The sequence below is a fragment of the Condylostylus longicornis genome, unplaced genomic scaffold (assembly GCF_029603195.1).
Source record: "Condylostylus longicornis isolate FDR11 unplaced genomic scaffold, ASM2960319v2 ptg000163l, whole genome shotgun sequence".
NCBI lineage: Eukaryota > Metazoa > Arthropoda > Insecta > Diptera > Dolichopodidae > Condylostylus > Condylostylus longicornis.
This window is the reverse complement of record NW_026578131.1, coordinates 2,274,146-2,289,930: the sequence shown is the minus strand read 5'-3', so window position 1 is coordinate 2,289,930 and position 15,785 is coordinate 2,274,146. Positions and strand designations below refer to the sequence as shown.

The 15,785-nt window shown below is 29.8% G+C and overlaps 1 protein-coding gene across 1 annotated transcript; it reads left to right on the top strand.

Annotated features, from left to right (window-relative positions):
- The first annotated feature begins 124 nt into the window (after positions 1–124).
- LOC129616165 (uncharacterized) lies at positions 125–11,559 on the top strand. Its single transcript, XM_055531651.1, has 3 exons — positions 125–249; positions 8,936–9,196; positions 9,276–11,559. The coding sequence occupies exons 1-3, from the start codon at positions 125–127 to the stop codon at positions 11,557–11,559; spliced, it is 2,670 nt and encodes an 889-aa protein (XP_055387626.1).
- Positions 11,560–15,785: the final 4,226 nt, after the last annotated feature.

Here is a 15,785-nt window from a genome sequence, read left to right as displayed (position 1 = left end):
CAGCCAGCCATGGCTTATTATAGCCTTCGAAATTATATTATAGGTAGGCTTATTATAGCCTACCTCGGCTCAAAGTAAATATTCGAAGATATTCCACAGGGAGCTAAATGTGAGAACGGCAACAATGCCAGAGCGGGACAGTCACGCAAAATGTATTTGGCTGTCGCCTCATCGTACCGGTAGAATTTACACAAAAGAGAGTCCGATTTGTCCGGGTTGTGCTAGTGATATTTCGCCGGACAATGGCCAGTAAGTGTGAAGCCAGACAGTGGAGAAGCCAGTAATAGAAATATGTTGATATCAGCTCAACGACCTGACAACGCCGTCTTACTGTTTGAGAGAACATTGATTGTGCGATTATATCCCCTTTTTAAGTTTACTCTTATGCAGATCTCTATTGCATGTATTTAAGCTTAAAACACAGAACGTTACGGGTTTAGGCTCGCGCTTATGCGCGTGTCCAGCCGATGATATGGAAAGATTTTGTTCTGGAGGAACAAAGTTCGATAACAGGATCAATTTGATCTCGTTCTTAAAATCGTACATAATTTGAGCGTTTTCCTTGTTAATGAGTATAAACGCATTCAAATACGTAGATACGTGTGCAGGCAATTTAAACAAAACAAGTATATTTTTTTCAAATTTTCTTGGAAACGTGCCAGTGAAAAGTGCAAATTGCAAAATGAAAATTATAACTATACACATAAATGAAAATGTTAATATTATTGACAGAAGTATTAAGTATGAAAGCAATTATCAGAGTGATAATGGTGAAAGAAATTACAAGCATGATAATTCTCTGATTAATATATATAATGTAACGTTATATTTCTATTTATTCTATATGCGATCTGTTGATGATGTACCAGCATTAACAATTGCTCTTATGAAAAACAGTTCGAATCATACAACTTACTGTTCATACAAGAGAGATAAAAAACAAGCACAGATTTTTTTGCATACATATGTACATGTATTATAAGTATTAATTGTTTTTGCATAAGATGAATATGTATGTACCTTGTATATGCATGCTACGTAACGTGGTTGTAATATCATTGTCACCATTTATTTTTTCCTAATTGAAGGTAAAAGAAATTAGAAAGAAGTTTTTTTACCAATTTTTATTTCGTTTGATGGGTGCGACGATGTAATTTTCTTAATGAAGAATTAAGCAAATGAAAGATTGCAAAATAACTTTTCGCAGTAAAATTTATACATGCGTGAATGTATGAAAGTGTAATATAAAATCGGGTACAAATGTGGTGATAAATTAAACAAGTAATTAATTTTATACACATATTTAGAGGGAAGTATGCAGAAGAAAAATGTACTTTAGTCTTTTTTTCAAATGTGAAATTTTTTTATACATATTATTCAAATTGGTTTCTTATGTATGCGTTATTTACAGTTAATGGAATTTAACATATCTATGTATATAGATACACTCTTTAAAATTAAACAAGAAAAATCTAATAATTTATCATTTAATTTTACCGATGAAGAATTTGCGCGGCGGTGTGCACATAAAGTATGTTTAATTAAAATTGAAATAATTTGTATTTGGTTAATTATTATAATTATCGCGAAATTAATTTTTTTTATTTTTGTAAATATTTTGAAGTCCATAATTTTATTAAAGGTTTTCTAGATTTTTGAATTTTGCATGTACGCAAGTGCAAACGAATGTATAATTATTATGTTTATATAATTATGAAAGTATAATAATTCATACTGTTAATATACTGTTTTGAAATTCATCATTACTAATAAAGTGTTTGCTTCCCTCTTCGGGTTCAGCCGTGATTATGCTTCAAAGCATAAAATCTCTTAACACAACATAAAAATGTTTTCTGTTCCGAATCGAATAATGGCGACCATAGGTTACTTACAGTAAGATTATTTTTTGATTGATATATTTAACGTTCTACTGAGAAAAAGAATTATTATACACTTATTTGCAAATAACGGTGAAGCTAGAGATAAGCACGATAAGTTTTTTTCTAAAGAATTCTGTTCCATAGACAAAAACCATAACAAGTTGGTATGGCTGTGAGGTGCATTCAAGTAAATCTACATCATGTAAGGACATCTACGGTTATTATTTACACGCTTATTATATAATACAGTTGGGCGCAGCCCTAGGGCTACATGTTGTTTAGTAAAATTCTAAAGTATCCTCTTATTCCAGTCTTCTGCTCCAAGCATGAGGTAGCTGCGCTGATTAAGACGAAGTCTCCTAAAGACTGGACAGAGTTTGTTGATGCCCATCCTATCTCTTGGGAGAGAGCACCCGTCCAGACGAGCAATTAAAGGAAGTTGTGGACTTTTGCGGGAAGAGGAACATCCAATTAATAATAGAAAATAATGAAAAGAACACCGACATAAATGAAAAAGGTGAGTGCTTACTTGAATTTATATACAGTAGTAAACTAGCAATTATGAAAGAAGGGAACACGTCAATATTTATAAACGAGATCAGGAAAGGTTCTTGATATCACTCTATGTATAACTGAATGTATTAATAATAGGGTTTACGGATGATGTCTCAAATGAGACATCTATGTCCGACCACAGGTAGATTAGATTCAACATTCTGATCTCGGAAGAAAGTTCTGCGGAAGAGATCAATATCCTGGCCTATAGCAATCCTGGCCAACAGAAAATTACTTTACTATCGACCGTAAATATCGAATATTTTTTGCTCGAGTAATGGAAAAATCCATTGAAGGTATTACTAAATACAAGCTGGAAAAAAATTCCCGAAAAAAATTTGTAATATGTATTGAAGTATTAGAAGATAAACCCTTATAATTCATAAAAATGAATATTGACTAGACTTCCTTATGGAATTAACAAAATTCAAAAAAAAAAATCGGATTAGATTTAATTTCATATCCCGTAATAATAAGGTAATCATCATATTTGAATTGAAAATTAACCTTATAAACATTAAATATAAATTCTAAGCCCTGTTTTTTTATTTTTAAATTTTTTTAACTCTTTATCAAACCACGGCGGGGAAAATTAACAAGTTCATCACGCCTAATAAGAGTAAGAAAGGTAAAGGCAAGATAAAGAACGTCGCAAAAACTTCTCACCATTTCATCGAGCTATAACTTAGAAAAAAGACAAGATAACAATTATCTACACTAATTAAAGATATACTACAAACATTAATTATTAAATTACATATTATTAAATTAGTAATAAAAATCATGTCCAGCTGTTTGTTTTGAAAATGAACTTTGTTGCAAATTTATTGGAGCAAATATTTTCGGAATCATTTGCAATATGAGCAGGTATTAAAAAGCATTGCTCATCATGAGGCATCCAGAAAAATTTGAAAGATAAAAATTTATGAATAAAAGTAATTCATCATCTGAATTCATAACAAAATTAACATAATCAACAATTACAAATTTTCATAAGCTTCAGAGATTGAAAAATGTAGAAAATTACCACAAAAACATTCTTGTAAATCAGGTCAACTTTTATGGCAACAATTTCTAAAAACAAAAATTTCTGCAGATCTACTTGATTTGTATTAAAATTATTTTTACTCGAAATTAGGATTCCCCCGCCTTTTGCAACTAAAGCTCTATCAACAGAATCACTCGAAACGGCATTATATCTATCTTATCTATAAACAGAATAATCGTTTCCAAATAGTTCAAGAGAATTAATCGTGTGACAAAGCCAAGTTTCAGTTAAGATAAAAGTATCACAATCTAGGACAGCTGAATTTACAAAAACTTTAGATTTTTTAGTACGTATGTCTCTAACATTTTGATAGTAAATAGAAACAGCAATGGATAGAAGATTTATGTTACCATTTCTCATCGTTTTCCCATCAACGTTCTTATAAATCCTATGATCTCTACAACGAGACAACACATTCTTGCCATCATACTCCTCATCCGCTTTTTGCGTTAATCTCACAAGGATTAGCAAAGCTATGAGAATTCTAGATCGAAAGTACGAGCTTGTTTTTGGACGAATTTAAGACATAAGAGTTTCATCACCAGTAAATTTGGGATCCTTTTCGTTTGGCCTTTCCCCTTCTGTGGACTGTCAATGTTTGGCTTACTTGGGCAGACTTGCCTTTCTATTTGAGGAAAAATCGAATCTTCGCTGGAAGGCTACTGAGGGACGTTTTCAAGTTCTCTTCAGAGCTGCTGTGGATCGATCGAAATCGGGTTCGTGCTATTACTGGCTTCTTCACTAGACATTGACCAGTGAAATATCACTTGCCCAAACTGGACAAACCGGATTCCTTTTTGTGTAAATTCTGCCGGAAAGATGAGGAAACGGCCATACACATTCTTTGTGACTGTCTTGCTGTGGCCGCCAGAAGGCGCAGATGGTTTGCGAGCACTTGCTTGGAACCGGGGTAGTGTAAGTGGGATATGGAAGGGTTATGGTAAACCATAAGTGGTTGCGGAGCTCTTTGGCCATATCTTTCCTAAATAATTAAAGAAAAATTAAAATTAATATATATTACTTTGTAAACAGTCGAGCTATTTGTTCCATATAAATAATAACTTTTGACTGCCATTTTGTAACAATGTTCTTATATTAAAAGTAACAATACACTGCGACCGTTGAATAAAGTTCGAAATACTCTTGCTCTAATTATTGCCAATAATTATTATAATAAGAAGATTTTTTTGTGATGATTGATTTGTCGCTTTAATGTAAATACATATGTTAAATTAAGTAAAACCATGATCTCTGCAATCTTTTGGGATTGCTAAAGAATTCTGTTCCATAGACAAAAACCATAACAAGTTGGTATGGCTGTGAGGTGCTTATATAACTTAAGAAAGTTTCTTTTAAAATGTACAAGTAAAATTGAAAATATAACATACTACATGCATTGCCATAATAACTTTTTTTTTGTTTCAAATATAAAAACAGTGTATATACATACGCTATTAAAACTCGGAAAAACAATGTAACTGTGATATTTTTTTGTTGTTTTTTCTATGATAAAGTTCATATATAGGTAAGTGGATTAATGTGTACGAATTAGTAAAATAAATTATGTCGACACACCTTGGTAAAAAAGTTCTCTCTTCCTTTTTTAATAAATTCTTACATATATATACATACATATATTGTATATTTATATGCCTAAACAACAAAGTGGCTTAGTGTCTTTCAAAATATATAGGGAAAAAATTGTATATTTCGAACACGACAATTATTTCCTCCGTAGGGAAGCAATAACATTGTAAAAAATCTGATGTGGTCAGCACATAACCGACCGCATTGTGTATTGTCTAGTTGAGTGAAAGTGTTACAGAATATTAAAGAAATGTCTGTTAAGTACTTCTTTCCAATTTTAAAGACATTTGTAAGCTTATAGTTAACATATCTAGAAAAATGTAAATTTGGCTCTTAGTACAGTTTCGTTTTGTGCTATCCGATTTCCCTGAAATGCCCACCAGTTAGTTTTGGTAATGCCCAGAACTCAAATATCAAATTTCATGAAATCCCATCAATTCGTTCAGTAGATATGGTGAAAAATGTAAAATCGGCCCGCAAGTCAGTTTTCGAGCCCTGATGTTTCCAAAAAATTTATATGTTCATTGTTTTAATAGGAGGAATTCATATATTAAATTTGAATGAAATCGGTTAATTATTTCTCTTTATATTCACAAAAATGTATATTTGGCCCGTAGTAAACGTCTAGTTGCCGATGCCTGATCTTTCCAAAAAATTTACATGTTCATTGCTTTAATACGAGCAATTCAAATATTAAATTTCAATGAAATCGGTTGATTATTTCTCTTTATATACACAAAAATGTATGTTTGGCCCGTAGTAAACGTCCAGTTGCTGATGCCTGATTTCTTCCAAAAGTTAGGAATATTCGCGGACGGTCGAGCAAAGCTCATATATGAAATTTCAAGTAAATCGGTTGAATACTTTCTTCAAAATGTTCAAAAATGTAAAACAGGCCCGCTAAAAAGTGCAGTTCCCGAGGCCTGATATATCCCAAAAGTTGATCAATCCGTGCCATGGTGGAAATAAACTTACATATAAAATTTCATCAAAATCGGTTCAGCAGAACTTGAGATACACGCGTACACACAGACCGACAGACCGACAGACCGACGGACCGACAGGTTGCTAAAAATAGTTTACTTACACTTCCCTACTATGGAGAAGTGCATTCCCACCGAAAACTCGATATGCAAAATTTGTTGCCATCACATAACCTAAATATTGTTTACACAATACGGTCGGTAAAAATGGTTATATTTCTCTATGTAATGAATAAATACTCCCATTATCTGATTTTATTTTATTTGTTGCATTATTCTAAAGACAAAACGAACTTTAATTGTTTTCACGGCTGTGGGTTCATTTTGCGGTCGTAATAAAATTATTTTCGGGAAAATTTGATAAATTAAATTTTTTAAGTATTTCAAATTTCATTACTGAAAAAAGGTTAAGTATTGCATATTTATAGGTGTGCAATTTAAAATTACATTGAATTTTTATAATTATAGTAGATTCAAAATTAATAACATATACAACTTTCATATTAAAAGCAAAACTTTTGTTTGATTTTTTTGAAACTTTCCTTTATACAATTTTGACTTTTCAAAATTTCTTTTGAAATTTAAGAAATATTTTTGAATATTTTAATATGTTATTTTAATTTTATCACAGAATTTTATTTACAACTTGGTTTAATTTACAGAATTTTATTTACAACTTGGCAATAACCCAATTTAATGTTAAGAATGACTCACATACTACACACACATGGGTAGTTTATATAGGTTTGTTGTGAATTGTTGTAGTTATTTATATTTACACTCCTAAGTTCATTAAAATTTTAAAATTTATTATAAATACAATTACTTTATAAAAATATTCTTTCAGTTATTATGATCTTTTGATGAAAATATTATAAATTTCTGTTTGATTGTTTTGTAAAAGTAAAAAAAACGCAAAAGAAAATGTCAGAATTATATAAATGTTTGTTAATTTTAAAATAAATAAAATTAAATAAATTTTATTTATCCACATATTTTTGTACACAACAGGAATTCCTTACCTTTCTCAAGATATTAGGAAAATGTACTGTAAAAATACTTAGTTATATATATAATCGTACAATATAATTTTTATTATCCTTATTAAGATCTTTGCTACAGCTACATATATACTAAAAACCAAAAATATTATTAAGATTCATTTGATGAAGCTGTAAATATTACGACCGCAAAACAGTAGACTTGGTAATAAAAAAAATTTAATCTTTTTAGATAATCTTATACATACATATAAACAAACGTTTAAAAGAATGTATTCTTATCTAGGTAATGTAGTTTTTGTATAGAACATTAATGTATGTAATAGAAAAAGGGTTGCTGATTTTTAAATTCTTTAAAAGAAAAAGAAAAACGGAATTAAAAGTTTAAATGAAGTAAAACCGAAAAAACAAAAATTCCGGAAAACACTACATTGTTTTTAGTTTTTAGTCCGTAATGTTATATACTGTGCTATTTAGTTAAGTGGTTTTAACATAAGGAACAAAACGGAACAAAATATAAGAGAAATGTAGACACATAAACCTGAAATTTTTAGATTTGTATGTAAACATATGTGTATGATTACAAATTGTTACAAATTTACTTGAAAGAGTTATAAAATGCATGTTTGCACTTGTTTATATTATGTTAGATAACTATAAAATTGCATTATCATTAGCAATGTTATGTACATAGTTATGGTTTTCGTTTAGGTGCAATAAAATGAGGAAAAAAAATGGTTTTCTCTACCTTGATTAACATCATGTAAAAAATTTATAGAATAACATTAGAAGAATAAGTTAAGTTTTATTTTAAATGATTAAATATTTTTAAAAGGTGCAGGACCTTCGTGAAGGGTATATTGACTTTAGTTCGGAGTTTGTAACCACTTGAAAGAGTCATCTGCGGTATACACATGTAAATATATATTCTTGCTCAGCGTAAAATTCTGCGTTGATTTAGACATTTCCGTCCGTCCTTCGCCCGATCGTGAACTGCCATACAACTCCAAAAGTAAATTTCAAATATTTGAAAAAAAAAAAATAAATTTAGATTCATGAAACTTGGCAGTCGCGTGTTGAATTATAGGTCAGGTATATCCCTGAAGTTTCTACGGAATGGTTTTACAGATTCGTGTAATTGCCATACAACAATGAAATATAATTCTAAACATTTCAAAAACAAATTTTTATACTTAAATTGTATGCTACTAAGGTGCAGAGTATAATTCAGTAGTTAAAAAATTTTTTTCAATGGCTGATAATTTTTCCGAAATATAATTCTTTTTTTTTTTTTATTATTGGTATGAAAAGAAAACTTCCTTTTATTCGGAATAAAATCCTTTTTTTTATTTTTCGCTAATATATTTCGTGCGGGGAGTCTGGGCAAGGATAAACAGGGTAGGCACTGACCGATCGCTGATCCAGTGTTGCAACTGTTTAATTCCTGGCCAAGTGCTTGCTATACCTCCTCGCGGTGGCTCCTGGAAATTAAATAATAAACATCCGTTTATTGGTTTAAGCAAAAATAGCAAGGGCTAGACCAGAAAAGGTCGATAAATAATCCTGCCAAGCAAGATTAGCAACCTACTTGGGAGTAAAACGAATTGCTCAAAGAAAAACAAAAGCCTCGGATAGAACAAGTGATGAACCCAATGGTAATGAAACAGCACGACAAAGGACAAAGAGAAAACACAAACGATTAAATAAAGAGAAAAATAAAATTATGAGGATCGGATGTTGGAATATTTCATCTTTTTCGAAAAGAGATCAGGAAATTTTTATTGAAATGGAAAAGCACAAAATAGACATCTGCGCGTTATCTGAAACCAAGAAGAAGGGTAAAGGAAACATGAAATATAACAATTACATCTTCATATACAGTGGTAAAGACAAAGATAAACATGCGGCATCCGGTGTCGGTTTCTTGATCCACGAAAAATTCGAACAAAACATCGAGGAAATAAAATATATAAATGATAGGTTACTACAAGTTGTAATGAAATTTAAACCCAATACAGCAACCCACATAATAAGCGTTTATGCGCCCGATATTACAAGACCACAAACCGAAAAAGACGAATTTTATCACGAATTGCAAAAAGCCATTGAGCATTCCACAAAACAACGAAATATTCATAGCTGGTGATTTCAATGCACGCATTGGAAACGTAGTGGTCAATAGAGTCAAAAATAAATTTAATGAGCATGTGATCAATGATAGTGGAGAACAGTTAACCCACTTTTGCGCTCAAAATGAGCTTCGAATTAATAATACGTTCTTTGACCACAAGCCACAGCATAAATACACGTTCATGAACTCCAGGGGCCATAAATCTACAATAGACTTCATTGTCACAAATAAAAATATACACCCAACCAAAATAGTAGATGTGAGGGTCTTATCTTCAGCAAATGTAGGAACTGATCACAACCTTCTCCTGTTGAAATTTCGTGACAAACTCAAAACAGCAATAAATACAACTTCACAAACAATAACCAAGTACAACATCGAATCTTTCACTAACTCCTCAACTCAATATTTGTATGAAAGCAGATTGAATGCGAAAATCGAAGAAAACATGATAAACCAAGATGATAGCGTTGACATTGCTTGGCAGAAAATTAGAACTAATATCACTGAAGCAGCCTTAGAGTCAATTGGCAAGCGCAACATAAATTTGCCACACAAAAAAGGGAACGTGAAGCCATGGTTCTGTGGAGACGTGAAAAACTTAGCAATGGAGAAACGGAAATCATATTTAAAGTATAAATGTAATCAATCTACATATAATGAGTATAAGTTAGTTCGCAACAGGGTGAACATGGCAATATCAAACATCAAAAAGGATTATTGGCAAAGGTTCTCAACAGATATGGAACATGATTTATATGGTGCACAGAAAAAAGTGTGGAATATGTTGAGGAATAGGAAGAAGCCAATTAACGAATATTTGACGATGGAAAAAATCTCAGCATTAGAGTGGGAAAAATACTTTCGAGACTTGCTTGGCAGTCAACCTACACGAAACAATATAAGCAGTGATAGAAATGATTATGAATCCAATCAAAACGAATCAGTTTATTCTATATCGTCTGCTACGGTTGAAGCGAATATAAAAAAATTGAAAAATCGGAAGGCAGCAGGTATTGGTGAGATAACCAACGAAATGCTGAAGTATGGTGGTCAAAAACTCTGGGATGAAATAACCCATCTATTTGCAAAAATTGTTTCAGACATAAAGGTACCAGTCGAGTGGAAAAAAAGTATTACCATTCCTATATTCAAAAAAGGCAGTAAGAAAGTACCAGAAAACTATAGAGGAACTTCGTTGCTAAGTGCCATGTCGAAACTTCTTACAAAAATTGTTGCAGTTGAAATAGCAAATACAGGTATAAGTGAAGAACAGCAAGGCTTTAGAACCAACAGATCTACAACAGACGCGATATTTATTTTAAGACAAATAACAGAAAAAGCTATAGAATACAACTCCCCAGCCTTTTTTTGTTTTGTAGATCTTAAAAAAGCATTTGATAGAGTCTGCCTTAAGGATGTACTGGTACTGCTTAATAAAAGAAACGTCAATAAAAACATCATAGCACTAATAAAAGATCTTAATACTAATAACAGCACGTTCATAAAAACGAACAACGGCACTTCCGCTGAGGTTCCAATAAATACGGATATTCGACAAGGAGACAGCCTTAGTCCTATTTTGTTTAATGTTATAATGGACGAAATAATAAAAAAGGTGAAATGTGCTGGCCGCGGATACAAAATAGGGGACAATGAAATAAAATGTGTATGCTTTGCTGACGATGCCGTTCTGATATCAGATAGCGAGGATAACCTGCAAAGATTGGTTTATGCATTTGAGAAAGCCGCGGAGGAATTTAATATGGAGGTATCAGTAGAAAAAACTAAAAACATGGTAATATCCAAAAACCCTCTGCGATGTAAGCTTGCAGTATACGAAAAAAGCATCGAACAAGTGATGGAATTTAAATACTTAGGAGCACTTATAACATCATCACGTGATCTAACCAAAGAAGTTAAAACACAAGCAACTAAAGCATCATCGATTTCAGGTTATTTAAAAGATGTTATCTGGAAAAATAAGCACATGAATATTAGAAGCAAAACCCGCATATATAAGACATGCATAAGACCTATAATCACTTATGCAATAGAAAGCAGGGCAGACACAAAAAAGACCGAAAATATTATGAGCGCAGCGGAAATGGCTACATTAAGATCCATAACAGGTTACACCAGATACGATCATAAACGCAACGATGAAGTAAGAGAAATTTGCGAAATTCAGGATATTGTCAAATGGAGTAGAAGAAGAAGAAAAGAATGGAATCAGCATGTACAAAGGATGTCGCCAGACAGGGTGGTTAAAAGAGCATTCATGGGGAAACCCAGTTCGTGTAGACTTCCAGGAAGACCACCGAAGAGATGGCAGGAATGCTGGACTTTCGGCTCAATGTCAGATCATCATTAACAAAAAAAAAGAAACAAATATAGTATATTGTATCAAATAAATTTATGTATATATATAATGTATGCAATATACATGTATTTATATTCTGTACTAATGTTATATATTATGTCCAACGCTTTTGTAAATTAACAGAGCAAGGCTCTAAATAAAGAAGAAGAAGAAGAAGATATTTCGTGCGCTACATACGCACTTTATCCAAGCTGATTTTCTTCTAATTAAGACAACAAACAATAAAAATTGAAATCTATTAAAATTAGGAATATTATACCTGACTTAATATAATTATCTACCTGGCTTAACCTAGAATTTGATTATTTTTTTTGTTTTTTTTTGTTATTAGTTACAAACTAAATCTATACCTGTTTCAAACCTTAAAACTGGTCAAATAATTAATTTAAAGAGCCAAGTAGTCGCGTTACTTTCGTCCGTGTTCAGTAGGCAGTCCTTGTTTGATTTGTGTATCTGCATGCTTTCATGAACTTCTCTCCTGTGTTTTCCTTTTACCTCTTTTAATACCTTTAAGTTATCTTCCGTGATTGTGTGATCCGTTTCATAAATGTGTTTTGCAACCATAGAATCGAAAATCCTGTTAAATCCTACTCTCCTTGCACGTTTTATTTCACTTAAATGTTCCTTAAGTCTTGTTGTAACGGGTCTCTTCGTTTGTCCTATGTAAAATTTATCGCAATTATTACAATTGATTTTGTACACACCGCATATTTCATGTATCTTCAATTTATCCTTAGCCGAATTTAGCAAGCTCCTAAGTTGATATTTACTATTGGTTTCCAATGTCCGTATATTGTGTTTCCTTAGTTGTTTATTTATCAAGTTTGTACAGTGATGATCATAACTTAAAGATGCCCATGTTGTTCTTTGTTCTTCCAATATCCTGTTCTGTTTAAACAATGTGCTCATATATATTCTCCTGCTCAATATTTCGTTTTTTCTTTCTAATAAGTTTGTTAATACGTTCAGTAGAATAACCGTTCTTGACAGCCGTGTCCAAAATGAAGTTTACTTCTGATCTATAGTCGTGTTTGTCCGTCGGTGTTGTTAGCATTCTATGGATCATAGAGTTGAACGCTGCCATTTTATGTTTCGTTGAATGGTACGAATCCTTTGGAATGCATCTTTGTGTTGTTGTTTTCTTCCTATATATCTTGAATCCAATTTTTTCAGATTTTCTTTTCACCAGTATGTCCAAAAAAGGTAACACTCCATTTTCCTCAATTTCGAATGTAAATTCAATGTTTCTATGTAATTTGTTGATGCATCTGTTTATATTCTCCAGTTCTTCCTTGTCTTACTGAATCCAGGGAAGGGTTTTATTCACACCATTTTATGCATAACATTAAAAGTATTTTAAAATTCATAAATTTAGTGAAGAAAATTTATTTAATTTCAAAAGATCTTGAAGATGGTACTCTTTGTGTTATACTTTCTGCATAGTGTATATATATATATATATATATATATTAAAATTTTTTTTTTATATTATGAGTAAAATTGAGGGTTCTACTTTAAAGAAATGAAAATAAAAAAAAATTTAAGATGTAATAAAATATTAGAACCAATAAAACGTTATATGTATAGCAAAATTGCAAGCACCTATATATAAAACAAAAACAACAAAACGAAATTTTTGCTAATATTTATTCATATTAGTTTTTATTTAAAATTTAAATTCCATTTTCCAAAAGTCATAAGTAAAAAGTGACATTTTGCGACAGCTTATTATAAAACAAAAATAAAATGAATACCAAAAGCAATAATAAAATGTAAACTGGATATACAGTTCTGTTACAGGCCAATTCTTCTAACGAGTAAATTTTATTTTATTGATAGAGAATGATTTAAAACATCGTTTCTTTTTTAAATGAGTTGTTAGTTATCTTAAGTTATCTAAGAGAAATGTACTTCTTTACAAAACATTGGTTGAATCCAAGTTTATTTGTCTGTCCTTTAAGTTTTGCACTGTTACAAAAGTTCTTGTTTGCATATTTATGTAAATTAAAAGCTTGTAGGTATAAGGTGTTACTTATTAACTCTAAAACTCTAAAGAATAAAGTATAATAGACTAAAAGAGTTGAAATCCTGATATGCTTTAGAAAAATGTATGTATTGTATATGCAATTTATATTATGAGTGCATATTTGATAATGAGATGATCTTTAAACGTATATATGTACATATATCTACGTATACATATAATAACATGCACAATAATGTATACATACATGTATGCTTGTTAAATATTACTTAAATTGCTTTCCTAATTAGTATTGGTAAAAAATATATAAAACTTAAAAAAACTTCAAGGTAATTTTTTAAAGAATGTTAAAACTTTTTAATGTTTATATGTAAGTATGGTACATGTTTGATACATACATGTATGTATTTTTGCCACATAAGATATGAATAGAGTTTATTATTATGGAAAAGAGGAAAATTGTTTGTTTCTTTTAACTTTTTTAATATTTTTTCATAAGTGTTTTTGGTATATACAATTCTCTTATCCTTCCATTAGTGCTTATATATAAAAATAACTTTAGAACTTTTCTGTCGCATCTGTAGTGACTTCATTTTAAAAAACAAAATATGTAATAATAAAGTTAATGCTATATATTAAAAATTAGAATTTGCTTTTATATTTAAATTTTTTAATTTACTGTTTAATTACAAAATTATTAAATTTTTTATAATAGAATATTTTATTTAAATATGTCTTATGGAAGAGCATCTTTTCAAATTTTTAAAATATATAATGCTTATATCACAAAATATTCCATCCTATTTAATAAGTTTAATTAAGTTTAATAAACATAAATCAATTTAAAAGACGGGTAGGGTTCATTGAGGTTCAAAACTAAAATTTAGACTTCATATCTGAATCAAATGAAATAGAACTTTCTAACTTTTATTAAATAATAATTTTCAAAAACAGCTGTTTATAGTAGCCTCAATAATTTTATATATATATTTTTTTAATGAAATCTATATAAAAATAGACAATTATTAATAAATTAATAATTTATAAATTCATCATTCTCAATTAATTTTAAAAGTGAAGATAATTAATGTGAATTTTATAAAAATTTGAGAAAAAATAATTATAATTTAGTATATACTGCAGATTTTTGAAATTCATTTAAGTATCATAATTTCATATTAATTAAATGTGCTAGTCGCTTAGACAACTATGTATGCATCCATATACATAAATATACATATATTACTTGTGTATCGTACGTGATTGCATCTTTACGACTATTCAAACATTGTATAAGAAACCATTGTAAATAGGCAACGATTTTGAGTTTTCGTTAATTATTTTCGCTTGTGATCTTTTCATGCAACTTTTATTTTGAATTGATCAGTTTATCGCCAAATTTTTTTTTTCATAAAAATATGAATCAAAAATCTAATTTATAATATTTCTAATATCGTATATAATCCCGTATAAATTATATTTTAATAAATAAAATTCTTATTCATTGCACTCATATATAATAGATGATACGAGTATATGCTATTTTAAAAATATCAAATTTAAATAAATTCAACGAAATTTATATTTTAATTTTCTCCGTTTCTTTTTTTGGGTATTCAAATTTATTCTATTTTAAAATGCTTAAGAAATATTTTTCTTATAGCTACATAGAAATTTTCATGTAAGAAATTTTAAAAATTAATAAATTATTAAATTATTTACGCCATGTAATTACAAAATTTAATATTATTTGTGGCATTTTATTTGCATGAATATTTTGCAATTTTTTTTAATAACGTTTATATTATTGGAAAATAAGAATATTTTTTAATTTTAAGTGCGTTTATAATTAATTAGTTGGAATAAATTTAATGAAATAATGGAAATAAAATTGATATAGTTGTAAAGAAGCATATTTAGAATTTGTTAATAAAATTATTTCGCTTATAATTCTACATAAACTATTTGCTATATTAGTTTTCATAACTATTGGTAATTTTTGCATGTATACGCATTAAAGAATGAACCTATAAATTCCAAAATTTATTTGGGAATGGCTCCGAAGTTCTCCAATTTGGGAATGACCCCGAAAACTTGTTTCTTATACTCTATTTATTTTGACTTATTATTCTAATTTTATTCATAAAATTTTAATGTTGACAGCTCAGTTTATTTATGTAAACCATTTTAGAATATTTATAAATTTTGATTTTAATATATTCACAAGGCTTCA